This window comes from Macaca nemestrina, chromosome 1 (genome assembly GCF_043159975.1).
Source record: "Macaca nemestrina isolate mMacNem1 chromosome 1, mMacNem.hap1, whole genome shotgun sequence".
NCBI lineage: Eukaryota > Metazoa > Chordata > Mammalia > Primates > Cercopithecidae > Macaca > Macaca nemestrina.
In genome coordinates, this window is record NC_092125.1 from 140,040,479 (window position 1) to 140,064,771 (window position 24,293).

Consider the following 24,293-nt stretch of genomic DNA (forward strand, 5'->3'; position numbering starts at 1 on the left):
CAGGTACACCAATCAAAAGTAGATTTGGTCTTTTCACATAGTCACATATTTCTTGGAGGCTTTGTTCATTTCTTTTTACTCTTTTTTCTCTAAACTTCTCTTCTCACCTTATTTCATTCATTTGATCTTCAATCGCTGATACTCTTTCTTCCACTTGATCGAATTGGCTACTGAAGCTTATGCATGTGTCACGTTCTTGTGACATGCCATCATATCATTTAAGGTCTTCTCTACACTGTTTATTCTAGTTAGCCATTGGTCTAATCTTTTTTCAAGGTTTTTAGCTTCCTTGAGATGGATTCAAATATCCTCCTTTAGCTTGGAGAAGTTTGTTATTACCAACCTTCTGAAGCCTGCTTCTGTCAACTCATCAAAGTTATTCTCCGTCCAGCTTTATTCCATTGCTGGCAATGAGCTGCGATCCTTTAGAGAAGAAGAGGCACTCTGGTTTTTAGAATTTTCAGCTTTTTCTGCTCTGGTTTCTCCCCATCTTTGTGGTTTTATCTAACTTTGGTCTTTGATGATGGTGACCTACAGATGGGGTTTCGGTGTGGATGTCCTTTTTGTTGATGTTGATGCTATTCCTGTTTGTTAGTTTTCCTTCTAACAGTCAGACCCCTCAGCTGCAGGTCTGTTGGAGTTTGCTGGAGGTCCACTCCAGACTCTGTTTGCCTGGGTATCACCAGCGGAGGTTGCAGAACAGCAAATATTGCTGCCTGATCCTTCCTCTGGAAGCTTCATCTCAGAGGAGCACCCGGCTGTATGAGGTGTCAGTCAGCCCCTACTGGCAGGTGTTTCCCAGTTAGGCTACACGGGGATCAGGGACCCACTTGAGGAGGCAGTCTGTCCTTTCCCAGAGCTCAAACTCCATGCTGGGAGAACCACGGCTCTCTTCAGAGTTGTCAGACAGGAACGTTTAAGTCTGCAGAAGTTTCTGCTGCCTTTTGCTCAGCTATGCCCTGCCCCCAGAAGTGGAGTCTAGATAGGCAGGCAGGCCTCATTGAGCTGCGGTGGGCTCCACCCAGTTCCAGGTTCCCAGTCACTTTGTTTACCTACTCAAGCCTCAGCAATGGCGGATGCCCCTTTCCCAGCCCAGGCTGCCACTTTGCAGTTCAATCTCAGACTGATGTGCTAGCAGTGAGAAAGGCTCTGTGGGTGTGGGACCCACCGAGCCAGGCGCAGAATATAATCTCCTGATGTGCCATTTGCTAAGACCACTGGAAAAGTGCAGTATTAGGACAAGAGTGTCCCAATTTCTCAGGTACCGTCTGTCATGGCTTCACTTGGCTAGGAAAGGGAAATCCTCCAACCCTTTGTGCTTTCTGGGTGAGGCGATGTCCCGCCCTGCTTCGGCTCACCCACCGTGGGCTGCACCCACTGTCCAACCAGTCCCAGTAAGACGAACCAGGTACCTCAGTTGGAAATGCAGAAATCACCCGTCTTCAGCGTCAGTCACACTGGGAGCTGCAGACTGGAGCTGTTCCTATTTGGCCATCTTGGAACCCATCCCCAATTTATATGATTTTTAAGTGGCTAGAGTGCCAATTTTTTGTTGTAAATCTTACATTCACATTGTTAAAATCACAATTAACAAAACAGTTGTAGAGTTGGCACAGAATAGGACTGTACACAGCTGCAGTCTTTTTTCTTTTTCCTCCTCTGCATTATCTAGCCATAATTGAGATATGTGGTATCTCATATAAGTAGGATTTTATTTAACCTACAGTTTTAACACGTAACTTTTACAATTAAATATAGTACACTGAATACATTAAATTAATTCAACTTTTTCTTAAAATTCAAAGAAGGTCACTGTTGTGAATGTAATTGTAGTGAACCATAATATAATGATGCCTTCATGGCTCTCAAAAAATGGTTTTTGCCCTTGTTCTAATTACCCTCAAATATAAGGTTGCTAGTTAAGGTACCAGAGAAAGTGAACTAGAAAGACTAGTTGCCTTAAACACTGATCTTTCTTTTCTTCTCCCTCACTTCTGATTTTGTTCCCTGTCATTTACTGATGTTGTCAATGGAATTGCTTTCTATTATTTTTAGTTACAGTTATGCCTGCTTCTCCCCTTCTATTAGACTGTCTTCTTTATTTCTTAGTTTTATCCTCAATTTCTCTTCAGTTTAGACTTTACGGTAGGCTGAGGTTCACTTTGAGAGCTACTGTAAGCCAACATAGGAATTCTATTTTCTGACTGGTATACTGACTAATCACAGTACATATTCTAAGATCTCTATATCTATGATTCATTTAAGAATTGTCAGTCAGTTGTGGTAGCTCATGCCTGCAATGCCAGCACTTTGGGAGGCCAATTTGGGATGATTGCTTGAGCCCAGAAGTTTGAGAAAAGCCTGGGCAACATAAGGAGTCTCTGTCTCTACAAAAAAAAGTTAAACATTAGCTGGGCATGGTGGCATATTCCTGTCGTCTAAGCTACTCGGGAGCTGAGGTGGGAAAATTGCTTTGAGGCCAGTAGGTCAAGGCTGCAGTGAGCTGTGATTGTGCCACTGCACTCCAGCCTGGGCAATGGAGCAAGACTCTGCCTGAAAAAAAAAAGAAATGTTGCTACATAGCCACTATTTTGTTAACTGCCTAAACAGTTAAACTTAAAATCATCTGAATTACTAACACATGCAATCTAATTGTATTTATCTCATCAGTAATATTTAGTAATGAGCAGCAGGGATAATACTGTGACAAGCAATACAGCACAGAATCTAATTTTTAGGGTCAATTTTCTATAATGAAGCTCATAATTCTGTATAAATGTACATTACAGAACATGAAATATTAATAAAATCATTAATAGAGTGTTCAACCTCAATATATTTTTATGTGTTAGATTATGTCTATTCAGCTTTCCTCTAGTACTGTTAATATCAACTCTGTTATAAATGGAATTTAAGTATTCAGCTTAGTAACTAGAAATATTTCTAAGGTATTATTTGGCTGAGGTTTTTTCCTTTTCAATAACTTTCATTTTGCTATAAAATCATTTATTGCTTCATAATTATCAGTATATTCTTTTTTAAGGCCTTCACTAAGAACTTTACCCTACATATTGGCAAGTTTGAACCAATGTTTTAATCTCTATGCATCAATACTGATATTAATTTCAAATTCTGGGAGAAACTGCCATGATTAATGAAGAAGAATACAAAGCAAAAGCTATGTAAAAAAATTTTTTTTTTTGGCAGAGACAGGGTCTTGCTATGTTATCCAGGCTGGACTTGAACTCCTGTACTCAAGTCATCCTCCTGCCTTGACCAAAGAACTGGGATTCCTTTTTAAATTATGTCTATATTCAAATCTAGATAAAAACCTCTGAATATAATCTTGGATTGTCTACTTTATTTTTTTCTTTTTTTGAGAAGGAGTCTCACTCTGTCACCCAGGCTGGAGGGCAGTTGTGTGATCTCGGCTTACTGCAACCTCTGCCTCCCGGGCTCAAGCGATTCTTCTGCCTCAGTTTCCCATGTAGCTGTGATTACAGGTGCCGGCCACCACGTCCTGCTAATTTTTGTATTTTTTAGTAGAGACAGGGTGGTTTCACCATGTTGGCCAGGCTGGTCTTGAACTGCTGACCTCAAGTGATCTGCCCACCTTGGCCTCCTGAAGTACTGGGAATATAAGAGTAGGCCACCACGCCTGGCCTACTTTATGATTTTTAAAGATCTTTGCTGATTTGAAAAGTGCTTCTGCTTTTTTGTTTTAGGTACATCAAATATAAAACCCTCTAAACATTATGATTAGATGAATTTATATTTGAACATTTATAAATTATATCTTCTATGGTAATAAAATGTACATCTTAATAATTTCCTAAATTCACAATCTTCTAAATAAAATGCTTTTTATTCAAACAGGCCAATATTTGGTCATATAGTCCTCTATAAACTACAAGGACAGGTAAATAAGTCAGACATTTACGTTTTCATAGATATGCTTTATTACTGTTATATGTTTACTTACTTTAGTAAGTAATGCTTCATTTGCAGCTTCAATTACTTCATTCCTATCTTGGACTTGTTGATGCAAATTGCTTACAGTATCCTGAGCTTCTTCTAATTCCAGTTTTGCCTTCTCTAATTGTTCATTTAGTTGCTGAACAGAAGTCTTTTGAGAGTCAGCAGAAATCTTCCACTTTGCATGGTTCTCTTGATGTGAAATCATCTATATAGCCCCAGAATGGAAAAGAAAAAAAATTAACAAAAAAATAGAATGAAACTGGATTCAACAACAGTCTAATACTTTCTACTTTTATTTACTTTTTCTTTAAAAATAGCAAATTGTTTATAGTTACAAATATCTGATTTCTCAACAGATACTAGAGGAAAAAGGGAGAAAAGGAATCTATAATCTTCAATTTACTCAAGAACTTAATTAACCAAATGCAATGGACTCTATTTGGGTACTGATTTGAACAAATAAATTATAAAGACATTTTTGAGACAACTGGGGAAATCTGAACAATGATTGGATACTTGATGATATTAAGGAGTCACTGTCAATTTTTAGATGTGATAATGGTATTGTGGTTCTGTTCCAAAAAATAGCCCTTATCTTTTAGAGCTATGTTTTGGTTTGGCTCCGTATCCCCACCCAGGCTTCATCTTGAATTGTAAGTCTCGTATGTCGAAGGAGCAACCTGGTGGGAGGTAACTGGGTCATGGGGATGGTTTCACCCATGCTGTTCTCATGATACTGAGTTCTCATGAGATCTGATCATTTAAAAGTGTGACACGTCCCCTCTTGCTCTCTCTCTACCATCACCATGTAAGACATGACTTGCTTCCCCTTCTGCCATAATTGTAAAAACTAAGTTTCCTGAGGCCTCCCCAGCCATGTGGAACTGTGAGTCAATTAAACCTCTTTTCTTTATAAATTACCCTGAAACTGTCAGCATTCTCCAAACTCCAGAATGGTAGATCCAGTGATAGCCCTTGCACCTGCACCTGGAAAAGCCTCAGGCACTCATGCCAGGCCTGAGACTGTGTAATTTATAAGGAAAAGAGGTTTAATTGATTCAGTTTTTATAGCAGGGTGAAAATGGACTAATAACAGAAAACTGGTATCAGAATAGTGGGGTACTACTATAAAGATAACCTGAAAATGTGGAAGTCACTTTGGAACTGGGTAATGGGCAGAGGTTAGAACAGTTTGGAGGAATCAGAAGACAGGGAGATGTGAGAACGTGTGGAACTTCCCAGAGACTTGTCGAATGGTTTTGACCAAAATGCTGATAGTGATATGGACAATGAAATGTAAGCTAAAGTGGTGTCACATGGAGATGAGAAACTTACTGGAAACTAGAGTATCTTGCTATGTTTTAGCAAAGAGACCAGTGGCATTTTGCCCCCACCCTAGAGATCTGTGGAACTTTGAAGTTGAGAGAGATGATTTAGGGTCTCTGAGAGAAGAAATTTTTAAGGATTCAAGAGGTGATCTGGCTTTTGTGAAAGTGTACAGTCATATGCATTCACAAAGAGATGATCTGAAATCAGAACTTATGTTTAAAAGGGAAGCAGAGCATAAAAGTTTAAAAAAATTTGCAGCTTGGCCATGTGGTAGAAAAGAAAAACCCATTCTATGGGGAGAAATTCAAGCTGGCTATAGAAATTTTCTTAAGTAATGAGGAGCTAAATATTAATTGCCAAGACAATGAGGAAAATGTCTCCAGGCCATTTCAGAGATCTTCAAGGAAGCCCCTCCCATCACAGGCCTGGATATTTAGGAGGAAAAAATGGTTTTGTGGGCCAGGCCCAGAGCCCCATTGCTCTGTGCAGCCTCAAGATGGGGTGACCTGCATCACAGTTGATTCAGCTCCACCCATGGCTAAAAGGGGTCAAGGTACAGCTCAGACCGTTGCTTCAGAGGGTGCAAGCCCCATACCTTGGCAGCTTCCATGTGGTGTTAAGCCTGCAGGTGCACAGAAGACAAGAATTGAGCTTTGGGAGCCTCTGCTTAGATTTCAGAGGATGTGTGGAAATGCCTGGAAGTCCAAGCAGAAGTCTGCTGCAGAGGTGAAGCCCTCATGGAGAACCTCTACTAAGGCAGTCCAGAGAAGAAATGTGGGGTTGGAGCCCCCATACAGGTCCCCACTGGGGCACTGGGTAGTGGAGTTGTAAGAAGACAGCCACCATTCTCCAGACCCCAGAATGGTAGATTCACCAACAGCTTGCATCGTGCACCTGGAAAAGCCCCAGGCACTCAACGCCAGCCCGTGAAAACAGCCACAGGGACTGTACCCTGCAGAGCCACAGGGGTGGAGCTGCCCAAAACTTTGGGAGTCCACCCCTTGCATCAGCATACCTTGGATGTGAAGAATGGAGTCAAAGGAGATTATTTTGGAGCTTTAACATTTAATGACTGCCCCACTGGGTTTCAGATTTGCATGGGCCCTGCAGCCTCTTTGTTTTGGCCAATTTTTCTCATTTGGAAGGGGAACATTTACCCAATGCCTGTATCCCCATTGTATCTTGGAAGTAACTAACTTGTTTTTTATTTTATAAGCTCATAGACAGAAGCAACTTGGCTTGTCTCAGATGAGACTTTGGACTTGGACTTTTGGGTTAATGCTGGAATGAGTTAAGACTTTGGGGTTCTGTTGGGAAGGTATGATTGTGTTTTGAAATGTGAGAAGGACATGAGATCTGGCAGGGGCTAGAGTTGGAATGATACGGCTTGGCTCTGTGTCCCCACCGAAATCTCATCTTGAATTGTAATCCCCATGTATGGAGGAAGGTACCTGGTGGGAGCTTACTGGATCATGGGGGCGGTTCCCCCAAGCTGTTCTCATGATAGTAAGTTCATTCTCCTGAGATGTGATGGTTTGAAAGTGTGGCATTTCCACACACTCTCTCTCTCCTGCTGTCAGGTAAGACATGCTCTGCTTTCCCTTAACCTTCTGCCGTGATTTTAAGTTTCCTGAGGTGTCCCCAGCCATGTGAAACTGGGAGTTAATTAAACCTTTTTCTTTATAAATTACCCAATCTCGGTATTTCTTTATAGCAGTGTGAAAATGGACTAATACAAAATACTTATTGAATATAGAATAGTATAAATAGTATACATCCTCTTATATTTATTTTTGAACAGATGAAATAATTATGTCTACATAATTATGGATGAAATAATTATGTCTACATAATTATTTACGGATGAAATAATTATGTCTAAAATTTGCTTCAAATAATATGTGAATATGGGGGATGGCTTGGGAATGGGTTTAACATTTATGTTAAACTCCGTTCAAGGGAGTTTGGTAACATTTTTGTGGGTGATTGGTGGGGTTTGTGGGGATCATGTCTTGCTTAGATTGGTGGGGCTTGTGGGGACCATGTCTTGCTTAAATACATTTAGAATCATATCTCTTTGAAAGCATTGTGTTGCACACTTCCAAGAATGCTTAGGACTATCTGGGTTTTATGCCTGGTTCCCTCCTGTATTTACTATAGCATTCCTTTTCATTCTCAAAAGTATTCTCTTTTAGATAAAGAAAATGGTCAATGTATTTATGGATGAAATAAATTGGCTATGCATTGATAATTATTAACATTCAAAAATAAATATGAGGATGTATACTATTTATACTATCTATTTTTAAATATATTTAAAATTTTCACAGAAGTTAAAACAATCTCATTCTCCTCCAAAAAGTCAGGAGTTTTGCATTTATTATTAAGGGATTTTCTGACAATTTGGAAACCTATATATTAAAAAATACTGTTGATCTAGAACTAGAAATACCATTTGACCCAGCAATCCCATTACTGGGTATATACCCAAAGGATTATAAATCATTCTACTATAAAGACACAGGCACACGTATGTTTATTGCAGCACTATTCACAATAACAAAGACTTGGAACCAACCCAAATGTCCATCAATAATAGACTGGATAAAGAAAATGTGGCACATATACACCATGGAATACTATGCAGACATAAAAAAAGATGAGTTCATGTCCTTTGCAGGGACATGGATGGAGCTGGAAACCATCATTCTCAGCAAACTATCACAAGAACAGAAAACCAAACACCGCATGTTCTCACTCATAAGTGGGAGTTAAACAATGAGAACACATGGACATAGGGAGGGGAACATCACACACCAGGGCCTGTCATGGGGTGGGGGGCTAGGGGAGGGATGACATTAGGAGAAATACCTAATGTAGGTGACAGGTTGATGGGTGCAGCAAACCACCATGGCACATGTATACCTATGTAACAAAACTGCATGTTCTGCACATGTACCCCAGAACTTAAAGTATAAAAAAAAAAAGAAAAAAAATACTTTTAAAGTATAATAAGAACTGTTAAAAATTATTGATCCTCTTTTCCAGCTCTCTATTACTTTAATACCATATCCTCTTATTTTTATATTCAAACAACATATATATTTTAAAAGTAAATTTTTGTCAACTTCCAAACAGGTAAAAATATATACTTCAATATTATATACAAAATATTAGTATCAAATATTAAATAGCAATATCAAATATTAAAATGCAGTGGCATGTACTTATTTTTTTTTTTTTGAAACGGAGTTTCACTCTTGTCACTCAGGCTTGATTGCAATGGCACGATCTCGGCTCCTTGCAACCTCTGCCTCCTGGGTTCAAGCAATTCTCCTGCCTTAACCTCCTGAGTAGCTGGGATTACAGGCATGCGCCACCACGCCCAGCTAATTTTTGTATTTTTAGTAGAGATAGGGTATCGCCATGTTGCTCAGGCTGGTCTCAAACTCCTGACCTCAAGTGATCTACCTGTCTTGGCCTCCCAAAGTGCTGGGATTACAGGTGTGAGCCAATGCGCCCAGTCGGCATGTGCTTTCACTCCCAGCTACTTAGAGGCTGAGGAGGGAGGGTTATCTGAGCTCTGGAATTTGAGGCCAGTCTGAGCAACACAGACCCCAAATCTTTTTTAAAAAGATAGCAATACTGAACTAATTTTACAGTTTATTTTATGTTCTATATATTTATAATTTCAGGTGGCTTATAAAACTAAAAGAAAAAATTGGATAATTATACTTAAAAACAGAACAGAGGCCATATAATGAAAGTGTAATGAGTAGTTAAGGGCAAACACTTGAGAGCGCCTAATTATTACTGATGGTTACTAAGTTGAGCTGTTAATAACAATTATATACTTATGCTCAGTCCAACAGCATTCATTCACATTTGTCTCTAAAGATCAAAGGTTGCAAATTCTTAGCCTTAGGATTAGATTCAGCTTGTTTTGTTTGGCAGGCACAGTGCTTTCAAAGACATATAATTCCAAATGTGTTTAAGCAAGACATGGTCCCCACAAGCCCTACCAATCACCCACAAAAATGTCACCAAACTCCCCTGGAGTTTAACATAAATGCATTTGCAACCCTTGCCATATTAGAAAAATGCTTTATTAGCACTAAACATAATTTATTTAAATCATATACAAAGATTTTGGGTAATATCTTCAAATGTAGTTTTTAAAAAGATGAAAAATGCTATACTAGTTAATAATACTGCCCATTTCTATGAAGGCTCAAGACATGTTGACAGATAAAAAGGCTCTAGTATTACCTCTCTAGCTAAGTTACTATAAGAAAAAATGTTGAAAATTGCAAAGCATTATAGATTCACATCACATGAAACTCTTTATATCAGTTATTAAATATCTCCAGCTAATCTTTTACAAATGCTATTTTACAATTTATATATTAATTTATTTAATATTCACCACAGTTCTATGAGGTAGATACTGTTATTATATCCATTTTAGACAGAGGTTAAGTAACTTACCCAAGGTCATACAGGTGGCTCCGTGGTGAGCCAGGGTTTAGAACCAGGTTGCCTGGCTCAAGAATTCAAGCTCTTAACCCCACAGTGTATTAAAGTGAAAGCTATATGTGTAGGCTACCAGAAATGAAGACCACAATGTATTATTCAATAATGAACACTTAAGAACTGGACTCATACTTTTGTCCAGATAGGTCAACCTACTGTAGTGGGCACTACCAAAACAAATTAAATTTTTCTTTACCTCCATATGATAAGCTTCTTTGAGAGATTCTACTTCTGCTGACAATTTCTTGATTTCTGCTTGCATTCTTGCTTCTAAATGAGCTTCACGTACTTTAGAAGCCCCCAATTCTTCAGCTAAATGGTTTCCATGAGCATCCTTAAAAATGACATATTGAGTAAAAGCTATAAAACTTATTTGGTTATTATAGCTAAACTAATCCAGTGCATTATTGGAAGTAATGTTTTATATTATATAAGCACAGACACAAAGTTAACTTACTAAATAGTATGCTTTAAAATCTAGACATTTCAGAGACTATTAATGGGAGAGTATTAATGTAATTGTTTGCTGTCATCATAAATTAGATGTTCACTAACCAATGCTTTCTATAAAATGAACTATTAATAATAACCACTGGACACTGGACTCTGGCAGATAACAGTCTACTGCTAGGTATGCTTGTATATTTTTGCTCACTATATATATTGTCTGTTTATCAAGAGTCAGTTGTGTTTTTTTCCAAACTTATTTATGCTAATTTAGCTAACTGTGCTTGTAATTTTAATTTTGTAATATTATTATAGATTATGAACATGATGAAATAAGCAAAGTTTTTATTCAAAATCTAAGTTATATGTTTTGAACCAGCTCAATGAGTAAGTCATGAACATTTTGCTATCCAATTAGAAGCACTCAAAATTGTTATAAAATATTGTAGGAGGTCCCATAAAAATATAACATGTTTTAGTCTGATTCATTTACAAATGTCTTTTAATTAATTCTTCCTCCACTTCAAAGAAAGCAACATTGGAAACTATAGATGATGGAATATAGTGCGATGAAAGACCAGGTAGGATTCTAGTTATGTGAGAAAGACTAGGTAGAATTCTAATCAAATAACTCATACAAAAAGAACCAAGGTTTGGCCCTACATCAAAGGAGAAACATATCAATATATATTTAGTTTTGGGTTAAAATATAATATTTAAAACACTGTCAATTAAAAAATTCCTCACTTTAATTCACTTTTTAAAGTGAGCTTAGCTTATCAAATAAAAAACAATTGTACTATACTTTGACACTACTGATAAAGGCAGAAATGAGATAAAAGTAGATAGCTTTCCTTTCCAAGAACCCCAAATGTATAATATCTCTCTAATAAACATTCTCTATGTATGCTTTACTGGTCTAACCATCCAGAAATGTGAATAACAACATAGGTAGGTTTAACCAAAATTAAAGGTAAAAATATTTTAATTCAATTCCTATGTTCGTAACCACAATGGAAAGCAGAAATTTTTTTTGCAACATCAATAAACACGTTTTTCTTAAAGTCTAAATAATTAACCCAAGTATACCAATCTAAATATTTTTAAGCCAAGTAGTTAACTTCCTACCAAATACTGGGAAAATAAAATTTATGTTAGTACTCTTGCTTTTTAAAAGCACTTTACCTCCAAGTTACTTTACCAACCAAGGGTTTTGAAATACAGGTTTCCTAAAAGTTACAAATTTACATAGTTACAAATTTGGATAGTTTTCTTTTTTTTTTTTTTTTTTTGAGATGGAGTCTCTCTCTGTTGCCCAGGCTGGGGTGCAGTGGCACGACCTCAGCTCACTGCAACTTCTGCCTCCTGGGTTCAAGCGATCCCCCTGCCTCAGCCTCCCAAGTAGCTGAGACTATAGGTGCCCACCACCAAGCCTGGCTAATTTTTTTTGTATTTTTGGTAGAGACGGTGTTTCACCATATTGGCCAGGCTGGTCTTGAACTTCTGACCTTGTGATCCGCCCGCCTCGGCCTCCCAAAGTACTGGGATTACAGGCCTGAGCCACCTTGCCCAGACAATAGTTTTCATTTTTAAGAGTCACGACAAATGTAAAAATGTTTACTCAGAAAAGATTAGTTTTATTTTTTCTTCAAGTAAGAGCCTGAACTCACTTAAAAGTCTAGAAGTGCTTTATAACTCAATTTATTGAGAACTAGTTTGGCCAAAATGCAGTTCTGAAGGACTTCCCGGTTATATTACAAAGTTATCTATATATAACACGGTTCATCATTTTCTAAAATTGTGGTAAAATATACACAAAATTGACCATTTTAACCATTTTTAAGTGTATAATTCGGTGGGATTAAGTACATTCACACTGTTGTGTGATACAGTTCATTTTTGCAAGAACTATATTCTACAGTTCAAAAAAGTGAATGCTAAAATTGGTAAGATTTCAGAAACATAAGATTATTTAAAATAGGGATTACTTTCTCTTTAGAGAGTTGCTTTATATCCTCCAGTTCGCTAGAGAGCCTTTCTGTTTCTCTCTGTGCTTGGACTTGTTGACGACGAGCCTCCGCCAATTCTGTATGAGAGTTCTGCACCTGCTCCCGGGTTAGCCTCAATTCTTGCCCCAAATCTATGGCCTCCTTGTACTGAGTGGCAATGTACTGTTCCTGCTCTTTCATAACCTGAAAAACATAAGGTATTTGTAGGTTTCAGAATGAAATATACAGATAACCTATTTCTTATTCTGATTTTGCTTAATAAGTAAATTTCCCCCTTCCAACTAAATCCTTTAACATACAATGAGTATGTTAAAATGTAACATACAATGAGTATCACCCACTGTGAAACTGATATTCAAGAAAAAAAAATCTATAAGAAAATGACAAAAATACCATAATCGGGACTCTTATTGATATATATTACATGACTGTAACATATACCAGCCATATAATCTTTTATCATTTTGAAAGTAACACTTATAACAGAAAACATAAAGAGAAAAGAGAAGTTAACATTTGATTATCTATGTCAAAGAGAATATATTGGTATAGATAATTAAAATCCACCATTTAATCCACACAGCTGGGTTAAGGTCTTATTCTCTGTGAAAGTAAAACTTGTCACTGGGGCTGCTACTCCCACTGAAATGGTTTTATATTACTCAATTAAATTTCAAATAAAGTATTTCTCCCCCTCCCCACCTCCTCCTTCTTCTTCCTCTTCTTCCTCTTCCTCCTCTTGTTCCTTTTCTTCTTCTTTGTTTGGTAAAGGCTCCTGCTCCGTTGCCCAGAATGGAGGGCAGCGGTGTGATCACAAATCACTGCAGCCTTGACCTCCCAGGCTCAAGCAATCCTCCCACCTCAGCCTCCCAAGCAGCTGGGACCACAGGCATGCATCACCACACCTAGCTAGTTTTTAAAGGTTTTTGTAGCGACAGGGGTCCCACTGCTACAATGCCCAGGCTGGTCTTGAATTTCTGGGCTCAAATGATCTTGCCAACTTGGCCTCCCAAAGTGCTGGCACTACAGGTGTGAGTCACCGTGCCTGACCCTAAATTCACTTTTTAAAAAGGCAAGTGGAGGAATGAATTCACCAGTCAACGCACATGCATAGTGATGATATGAAGTCATCAGACTTCATCTGGCAAGTCAGTACACTTGGTCTTAATAATGTGCAATTATTTATTTATCCATTCTTTCGATGGAGTTCCCAATACACAAAACACCGTATCTTATTAATAGCTGACTCTTCGGCTGGGCACAGTGGCTCACGCCTGTAATCCCGGCACTTTGGGAGGCCGAGGTGGGCGGATCACAAGGTCAGGAGTTTGAAACCAGCCTGGCCAGTATGGTGAAACCCTGTCTCTACTAAAAATACAAAAATTATTTTGCCTGCGTGGTGGCAGGCACCTGTAATCCCAGCTACTTGGGAAGCTGAGGCAGGAGAATCACTTGAACCCGGAAAGCGGAGGTTGCAATGAGCCGAGATTGTGCCACTGCACTCCAGCCTGGGTGATAGAGAGAGACTCTGTCTCAAAAAAAAAAAAGCTGACTCCTCAATTCTGTTACACAGCAGTTTCTCAATAAATATTTGTCAAGCAAATAAGCATATATTGTAGATTTACTATATGAAAGATACCACGCAAAGGCCTGTATACAGAGATAAATGAGACATTGTCTTTGCCTATACCTAGACCATCAGAAAAATATTTTAAAAGGTCAAAGAAACTAACAGGTTTCTGGCACAAATAACTAGCCTAAAAACAGTTATGGCACAGTTTTTGTATATTAAAACCAACCAGTTTAAAACATAAAGATTCTTTTCACTCAACAGAGACTATCACTTGTTCCTTAGGTGGAAATAATTTGCTTACACTCTCCATTTCTTTCATCCTTTGTTGTGTTCTTTCGATTTCTTTTTTCAGTTGACTTATCTCCTGTTCATTTTGTAGCATTATAAACTCTTTTTCTCGAAGCTGTTCTTTAGCATTTTGTAACTTGTCATTCAAACTTTCTATCTGAATTTTAAACAGATAAGCAATATCAATAAAACTAATGAAATATAATTTAATCAATGCTGTGTTCCAAGTAAGTCAAGCTTTAAACACTTATATCTAAAAGCAAAATATAAACAGGTATTCTTAAGGCAATCATATCTTGGAAATAAGCACAAGAATTCTTGTTCTTGGACGTTACCAGAAAGGCAGAATAAAGGGTAACTCACATTCCCCCACAACAACAGGAATCCTGCACCCTCTCAGACTTCACCACTATAAAATGTATCTATGTAACCAAAAACTACTTGTACCCCAGAAGTGATTGAAATTTTAAAAACTAAAAATAAATAGAGGTTGTATTCTACCATTATATTAGAGAAGACTTTTTTGTTTTTGTTTTAGCTTATAGAAGTCTGTAAATTACAAAATGAAAATTGTGTCTTCACCCCAGTCTCTCAACAATATCTAGAGGTAAATAAACACTGTTAATTTAAAATAAAACACAAAAAGAATCCTGCACCTATCCACAGTCAAGTCTCTTTGCAGGAGCCTCAGGATTCAGGTAGGGGTTTGTGAAATCCTGGTAGAGACGAAGACGTGGGAGGGTTATTTTGAGAGCACAGACAGAAACCCAGTTGGCTGTTATGTCAAGCTTGCTTCTGGGTTCAAGCCTGGAAATAGCCCACATCCCCAAGGGACTTGGCTACAGCTCCATTTGGCCTTGAGCCTACAAGCACAACTATCTGCAAAGGGGTCCATAAGGAATCATGCATACTAGTGCCTTAGTGGAAAGGCTCTCTCCCTGCTGACATCAGTCTCAGCAGTGAACCAGAAAGTTGCCTGGTGACTCTGCTCCAACTCCCCTCAGTTGCAGTCCCAGCTCAGAGCTGCTCACACACAGACCCAAAGGGAGACCTGTCCTTATCCTGCAGCCTAGGAGTCTAATCCTCCTTGAAAGGCTTGCCAACCTCTGTCCCACAGCAGATCCCAAGGGGACCCAGTCTCAGCTCTAACTCTCCTGCTGCAATCAGGGAACTATCCCATCTGTGCAGGTACTTGCTGGGAGACACCTGCCCCTCTGAAATAATGAGACAGGCTCTCCTGCCTCTGTCCCACAGCAGATGCTAAAGGGGTTAAATTTCAGCTCCAGGACCTCCTACTGCAGACAGGGAACTATTCCATCTAAGCTGAGACCTGCTGGCCCTGTTTGGGCAAACAATATAGGTTCTCCAGCCTTCATCCCACAGCAGATACTGAGGGGGCCCAGTCTCAACTCCAGCTCCTCACACTGTCATTGGGGAAATATCCTTTGAAGGAGCTTGCTGGGCTACGTGTGCCCCTCTAAGCTGAGACTGGGCTCTCCAGCCTCCATTCCACAACATATCCCAAGAGGGCCAGTCTCCACTCCAGCCCCTCTCATTGCAACTAGAGACTCATCCCACCTGTCAAAAGATTTGCTGGGAAACATGCCCTTCTGGGCCACCAGGTCAGCCTTCTGGACCTGGGTCCCTGGCAAGCATTCCCACAGCCTTAGTATGCAACTTGAACCTTTCCCAGGTCCATGTGGGCTGGAAAGCCACGTCAACCTTGGAGCCCTCATAAGACCTGCAGCAAGCCTGGATGTAGATCATTCTCCAGTGTTCAACAGCTGCAGTGATCACAGCCTCAGGGAACACAAAAGCCAGTTTGCTTAAATTCCTGGAAGGGCCTCCCAAAAAGGATAAGCACAAACTAAGCCAGACTGCAAAAACTAAAATAAATACCTACTCCCTAAATATGCAGATGTCATTGCATATCTACAAGCATCAAGAACATTCAAAGAACTACAACCTTACCAAATGAACAAAATCAGGCACCAGACAGTGATCTCTCAAAGAACTGAAAATAGCTATTTTAAGGAAGTTCAACAAACTCTAAGAAGATGCAGAGAATCAATTGAGAAATTTATCAGAAAAATTTAACAGAGAATAAAATAATTTTTAAAATACCAAACAAATTTTGGAGCTGAAAAATACAATAAATGAAGTGAAAAACGAAATAAAGAGCATCAACAGCAGAATGGGTCAAACAGAATCAGTGAGCTTGAAGATGGACTATTTGAAAGTATATAGGGGCAGAGCAAGATGGCCAAATAGGAACAGCTCCAGTCTCCAGCTCCCAGGGCCAGCGACACAGAAGATGGGTGATTTCTGCTTTTCAACTGAGGTACTAGGTTCATCTCACTAGGGAGTGCTAGACAATTGGTGCTGGTCAGCTGCTGCAGCCCGACCAGCGAGAGCTGAAGCAGGGCGAGGCATTGCCTCACCTGGGAAGAACAAAGGGGAAGGAAATCCCGTTTCCTAGCCAGGGGAACTGAGACATACAATACCTGGAAAATCGGGTAACTCCCACCCCAATACTGCACTTCACCAAGGGTCTTAGCAAAAGGCACACCAGGAGATTATATCCCACACCTGGCCGGGAGGGTCCCACGCCCCTGGAGCCTCCCTCATTGCTAGCACAGCAGTCTGTGATCTAATGGCAAAGGCAGCAGCGAGGCTGAGGGAGGGGCGCCCACCATTGCTGAGGTTTAAGTAGGTAAACAAAGCTGCTGGGAAGCTTGAACTGGGTGGAGCCCACAGCAGCTCAAGGAGGCTTGCCTGTCTCTGTGGACTCCACCTCTGGGGACAGGGCACAGCTAAACAAACAAACAAAAAAGCAGCAAAAACCTCTGCAGACGTAAACAACCCTGTCTGACAGCTTTGAAGAGAGCAGTGGATCTCCCAACACGGAGGTTGAGATCTGAGAATGGACAGACTGCCTGCTCAAGTGGGTCCCTGACCCCTGAGTAGCCTAACTGGGAGACATCCCCCACTAGGGACAGACCGACACCCCACACCTCACACGGTGGGGTACACCCCTGAGACGAAGCTTCCAAAGCAAGAATCAGACAGGTACACTCACTGTTCAGCAATATTCTATCTTCTGCAGCCTCTGCTGCTGATACCCAGGCAAACAGGGTCTGGAGTGGACCTCAAGCAATCTCCAACAGACCTACAGCTGAGGGTCCTGACTGTTAGAAGGAAAACTAACAAACAGGAAGGACACCCACACCAAAAGCCCATCAGTATGTCACCATTATCAAACACCAAAGGCAGATTAAACCATAAAGATGGGGAAAAAGCAGGGCAGAAAAGCTGGAAATTCAAAAAATAAGAGCGCATCTCCCCCTCCAAAGGAACGCAGCTCATCGCCAGCAATGGATCAAAGCTGGATGGAGAATGACTTTGACGAGTTGAGAGAAGAAGGCTTCAGTCCATCAAACTTCTCAGAGCTAAAGGAGGAATTACGTACCTAGTGCAAAGGAACTAAAAATCTTCAAAAAAGAATGGAAGAATGGATAACTAGAATAATCAATGCAGAGAAGGCCATAAACGAACTGACAGAGATAAAAACCATGACACGAAAAATACGTGACAAATGCACAAGCTTCAGTAACCAACGCGATCAACTGGAAGAAAGAGTATCAGCGATTGAGGATCAAATGAGTGAAGAAGCGAGAAGAGAAGTCTAAAGAAAAAAGAGGAAAAAGAAATGAACAAAGCTTTCAAGAAGTATGGGATTATGTGAAAAGACCAAATCTACGTCTGATTGGGGTGCCTGAAAGTGAGGGGGAAAATGGAACCAAGTTGGAAAACACTCTTCAAGTATCATCCAGGAGAACGTCCCCAACCTAGTAAGGGAGGCCAACATTCAAATTCAGGAAATACAAAGAACGCCACAAAGATACTCCTCGAGAAGAGCAACCCCAAGACACATAATTGTCAGATTCACCAAAGTTGAAATGAAGGAAAAAATCTTAAGGGCAGCCAGAGAGAAAGGTCGGGTTACCCACAAAGGGAAGCCCATCAGATTAACAGCAGATCTCTTGGCAGAAACTCTACAAGCCAGAAGAGAGTGGGGGCCAATATTCAACATTCTTAAATAAAAGAATTTTCAACCCAGAATTTCATATCCAGCCAAACTAAGTTTCACAAGTGAAGGAGAAATAAAATCCTTTACAGACAAGCAAATGCTTAGAGATTTTTCACCACCAGGCCTGCCTTACAAGAGACCCTGAAGGAAGCACTAAACATGGAAAGGAACAACCGGTATCAGTCATTGCAAAAACATGCCAAAATGTAAAGAACATTGATGCTAGGAAGAAGCTGCATCAACTAACGAGCAAAATAACCAGCTAATATCATAATGACAGGATTAAGTTCACACATAACAATATTAACCTTAAATGTAAATGGACTAAATGGTCCAATTAAAAGACACAGACTGGCAAACTGGATAAAGAGTCAAGACCCATCAGTTTGCTGTATTCAGGAGACCCATCTCACATGCAGAGACACACATAGGCTCAAAATAAAGGGATGGAGGAAGATCTACCAAGCAAACAGAGAACAAAAAAAAGCAGGGGTTGCAATCGTAGTCTCTAATAAAACAGACTTTAACACATCAAAGATCAAAAGAGACAAAGAAGGCCATTACATAATGGTAAAGGGATCAATTCAACAGGAAGAGCTAACTATCCTAAATATATATGCACCCAATACAGGAGCACCCAGATTCATAAAGCAAGTCCTTAGAGACTTACAAAGAGACTTAGACTCCCATACAATAATAATGGGAGACTTCAACACCCCACTGTCAACATTAGACAGATCAACGGACAGAAAGTTAACAAGGATATCCAGGAATTGAACTCATCTCTGCACCAAGCGGACCTAATAGACATCTACAGAACTCTCCACCCCAAATCAACAGAATATACATTCTTCTCAGCACCACATCACACTTATTCCAAAATTGACCACATAACTGGAAGTAAAGCACTCCTCAGCAAATGTACAAGAACAGAAATTATAACAAACTGTCTCTCAGACCACAGTGCAATCAAACTAGAACTCAGGACTAAGAAACTCAACCAAAACTGCTCAATTACATGGAAACTGAACAACCTGCTCCTGAATGACTACTGGGTACATAACAAAATGAAGGCAGAAATAAAGATGTTCTTTGAAACCAATGAGAAGAAACATACAACATACCAGAATCTCTGGGAAACATTTAAAGCAGTGTGTAGAGGGAAATTTATAGCACTAAATGCCCACAAGAAAAGCTGGAAAGATCTAAAATTGACACTCTAACATCACAATTAAAAGAACTAGAGAAGCAAGAGCAAACACATTCAAAAGCTAGCAGAAGGCAAGAAATAACTAAGATCAGAGCAGAACTGAAGGAGATAGAGACACAAAAAACCCTCCAAAAAAACAATGAATCCAGGAGTTGGTTTTTTGAAAAGATCAACAAAATTGATAGACCGCTAGCAAGACTAATACAGAAGAAAAGAGAGAAGAATCAAACAGATGCAATAAAAAATGATAAAGGGAATATCACCACTGACCCCACAGAAATACAAACTACCATCAGAGAATACTATAAACACCTCTACGCAAACATACTAGAAAATCTAGAAGAAATGGATAATTTCCTGGAAACTTACACTCTCCCTAGACTAAACCAGGAAGAAGTTGAATCCCTGAATAGACCAAAAGCAGGCTCTGAAATTGAGGCAATAATTAATAGCCTACCAACCAAAAAAAAATCCAGGACCAGATGGATACACAGCTGAATTCTACCAGAGGTACAAGGAGGAGATGGTACCATTCCTTCTGAAACTATTCCAATCAATAGAAAAAGAGGGAATCCTCCCTAACTCATTTTATAAGGCCAGCATCATCCTGATACCAAAGCCTGGCAGAGACACAACAAAAAAAGAGAATTTTAGACCAATATCCCTGATGAACATCGATGCAAAAATCCTCAATAAAATACTGGCAAACTGAATCCAGCAGCACATCAAAAAGCTTATCCACCACAATCAAGATGGCTTTATCCCTGGGATGCAAGGCTGGTTCAACATACACAAATTGATAAACGTAATCCATCACATAAACGGAACCAAAGACGAAAACCACATGATTATCTCAATAGATGCAGAAAAGGCCTTCAACAAAATTCAACAGCCCTTCATGCTAAAAACTGTCAAACTAGGTACCGATGAAATGTATCTCAAAATAATAACAGCTATTTATGACAAGCCTACAGCCAATATCATACTGAATGGGCAAAAACTGAAAGCATTCCCTTTGAAAACTAGCACAAGACAGGGATGCCCTCTCTCACCACTCCTATTCAACATAGTGTTGGAAGTTCTGGCTAGGGCAATCAGGCAAGAGAAAGAAATCAAGGGTATTCAGTTAGGAAAAGAAGAAGTCAAATTGTCCCTGTTTGCAGATGACATGATTGTATATTTAGAAAACCCCATTGTCTCAGCCCAAAATCTCCTTAAGCTGATAAGCAACTTCAGCAAAGTCTCAGGATACAAAATCAATGTGCAAAACTCACAAGCATTCTTATACACCAGTAACAGACAAACAGAGAGCCAAATCAGGAATGAACTTCCATTCACAATTGCTTCAATCAACTTACAAGGGATGTAAAGGACCTCTTCAAGGAGAACTACAAACCACTGCTCAGTGAAATAAAAGAGGACACAAATAAATGGAAGAACATACCATGCTCATGGATAGGAAGAATCAATATCATGAAAATGGCCATACTGCCCAAGGTAATTTATAGATTCAATGCCATCCCCATCAAGCTACCAGTGACTTTCTTCACAGAATTGGTAAAAACTGCTTTAAAGTTCATATGGAACCAAAAAAGAGCCCGCATCTCCAAGACAATCCTAAGTCAAAAGAACAAAGCTGGAGGCATCACGCTACCTGACTTCAAACTACACTACAAGGCTACAGTAACCAAAACAGCATGGTACTGGTACCAAAACAGACATATAAACCAATGGAACAGAACAGAGTCCTCAGAAATAATACCACACATCTACAGCCATCTGATCTTTGACAAACCTGAAAAAAACAAGAAATGGGGAAAGGATTCCCTATTTATTATATGGTGCTGGGAAAATTAGCTAGCCATAAGTAGAAAGCTGAAACTGGTTCCTTTCCTTACTCCTTATACGAAAATTAATTCAAGATGGATTAGAGACTTAAATGTTAGACCTAAAACCATAAAAACCCTAGAAGAAAACCTAGGTAATACTATTCAGGACATAGGCATGGGCAAGGCCTTCATGTCTAAAACACCAAAAGCAACGGCAACAAAAGCCAAAATTGACAAATGGGATCTAATTAAACTAAAGAGCTTCTGCACAGCAAAAGAAACTACCATCAGAGTGAACAGGCAACCTACAGAATAGGAGAAAATGTTTGCAATCTACCCATCTGACAAAGGGCTAATATCCAGAACCTACAAAGAACTCAAACAAATTTACAAGAAAAAAACAACCCCATCAAAAAGTTGGCAAGGGATATGAACAGACATTTCTCAAAAAAAGACATGCATACAGCCAACAGACACATGAAAAAATGCTCATCACTGGCCATCAGAGAAATGCAAATCAAAACCACAATGAGATACCATCTCACACCAGTTAGAATGGCAATCATTAAAAAGTCAGGAAATAACAGGTGCTGGAGAGGATGTGGAGAAATAGGAACACTTTTACACTGTTGGTGGGACTGTAAACTAGTTCAACCATTATGGAAAACAGTATGGCGATTCCTCAAGGATCTAGAACTAGAAGTACCATATGACCCAGCCATCCCATTACTGGGTATATACCCAAAGGATTATAAATCATGCTGCTATAAAGACACATGCACACGTATGTTCACTGCGGCACTATTCACAATAGCAAAGACTTGGAATCAACCCAAATGTCCATCGGTGACAGACTGGATTAAGAAAATGTGGGGGGCGGAGCAAGATGGCCGAATAGGAACAGCTCCAGTCTCCAACTCCCAGCACGAGCGACACAGAAGACCGGTGATTTCTGCATTTTCAACTGAGGTACTGGGTTCATCTCACTGGGGAGTGCCGGACGATCGGTGCTGGTCAGCTGCTGCAGCCCGACCAGCGAGAGCTGAAGCAGGGCGAGGCATCGCCTCACCTGGGAAGCACAAGGGGGAAGGGAATCCCTTTTCCTAGCCAGGGGAACTGAGACACACAACACCTGGAAAATCGGGTAACTCCCACCCCAATACTGCGCTTTAAGCAAACAGGCACACCAGGAGATCATATCCCACACCTGGCCGGGAGGGTCCCACACCCACGGAGCTTCCCTCATTGCTAGCACAGCAGTCTGTGATCTACCGGCAAGGCAGCAGCGAGGCTGGGGGAGGGGCGCCAGCCATTGCTGAGGCTTAAGTAGGTAAACAAAGCTGCTGGGAAGCTCCAACTGGGTGGAGCTCACAGCAGCTCAAGGAAACCTGCCTGTCTCTGTAGACTCCACCTCTGGGGACAGGGCAATAACAAACACAGCCGAAACCTCTGCAGACGCAAACGACTCTGTCTGACAGCTTTGAAGAGAGCAGTGGATCTCCCAACACGGAGGCTGAGATCTGAGAAGGGACAGACTCCCTGCTCAAGTGGGTCCCTGACCCCTGAGTAGCCTAACTGGGAGACATCCCCCACTAGGGGCAGTCTGACACCCCACACCTCACAGGGTGGAGTACACCCCTGAGAGGAAGCTTCCAAAGCAAGAATCAGACAGGTACACTCACTGTTCAGCAATATTCTATCTTCTGCAGCCTCTGCTGCTGATACCCAGGCAAACAGGGTCTGGAGTGGACCTCAAGCAATCTCCAACAGACCTACAGCTGAGGGTCCTGACTGTTAGAAGGAAAACTATCAAACAGGAAGGACACCTACACCAAAACCCCATCAGTACATCACCATCATCAAAGACCAGAGGCAGATAAAACCACAAAGATGGGGAAAAAGCAGGGCAGAAAAGCTGGAAATTCAAAATACAAGAGCGCATCTCCCCCAGCAAAGGAGTGCAGCTCATCGCCAGCAACGGATCAAAGCTGGACGGAGAATGACTTTGACGAGATGAGAGAAGAAGGCTTCAGTCCATCAAATTTCTCAGAGCTAAAGAAGGTATTACGTACCCAGCGCAAAGAAACTAAAAATCTTGAAAAAAAAGTGGAAGAATTGATGGCTAGAGTAATTAATGCAGAGAAGGTCATAAACGAAATGAAAGAGATGAAAACCATGACACGAGAAATACGTGACAAATGCACAAGCTTCAGTAACCGACTCGATCAACTGGAAGAGTATCTGCGATTGAGGATCAAATGAATGAAATGAAGTGAGAAGAGAAACCAAAAGAACAAAGAAGAAAAAGAAATGAACAAAGCCTGCAAGAAGTATGGGATTATGTAAAAAGACCAAATCTACGTCTGATTGGGGTGCCTGAAAGTGAGGGGGAAAATGGAACCAAGTTGGAAAACACTCTTCAGGATATCATCCAGGAGAACTTCCCCAACCTAGTAGGACAGGCCAACATTCAAATCCAGGAAATACAGAGAACGCCACAAAGATACTCCTCGAGAAGAGCAACCCCAAGATACATAATTGCCAGATTCACCGGAGTTGAAATGAAGGAAAAAATCTTAAGGGCAGCCAGAGAGAAAGGTCGGGTTACCCACAAAGGGAAGCCCATCAGACTAACAGCAGATCTCTCAGCAGAAACTCTCCAAGCCAGAAGAGAGTGGGGGCCAATATTCAACATTCTTAAAGAAAAGAATTTTCAACCCAGAATTTCATATCCAGCCAAACTAAGTTTCATAAGTGAAGGAGAAATAAAATCCTTTACAGATAAGCAAATGCTTAGAGATTTTGTCACCACTAGGCCTGCCTTACAAGAGACCCTGAAGGAAGCACTAAACATGGAAAGGAACAACCGGTACCAGCCATTGCAAAAACATGCCAAAATGTAAAGACCATCGAGGCTAGGAAGAAACTGCATCAACTAACGAGCAAAATAACCAGTTAATATCATAATGGCAGGATCAAGTTCACACATAACAATATTAACCTTAAA

At 40.2% G+C, this 24,293-nt stretch overlaps 1 protein-coding gene across 11 annotated transcripts in view; it reads right to left on the minus strand.

Annotated features, from left to right (window-relative positions):
- Window positions 1-24,293, minus strand: part of LOC105485398 (coiled-coil domain containing 18) — a 130,369-nt gene that overhangs the window by 29,046 nt on the left and 77,030 nt on the right. For all 11 annotated transcript variants that reach the window (XR_011612573.1, XM_011747731.3, XM_011747727.3 and 8 more), the window contains 4 exons: window positions 14,171-14,314; window positions 12,276-12,479; window positions 10,037-10,174; window positions 3,983-4,183 (listed from right to left, as the gene is read on the minus strand). Coding sequence is in view for 10 of the 11 variants with exons in the window: in XM_011747731.3 (XP_011746033.2) it covers window positions 3,983-4,183; window positions 10,037-10,174; window positions 12,276-12,479; window positions 14,171-14,314 (687 nt within the window). In the remaining variant the exon portion in view is untranslated. The remainder of the gene's footprint in view (window positions 1-3,982; window positions 4,184-10,036; window positions 10,175-12,275; window positions 12,480-14,170; window positions 14,315-24,293) is intronic.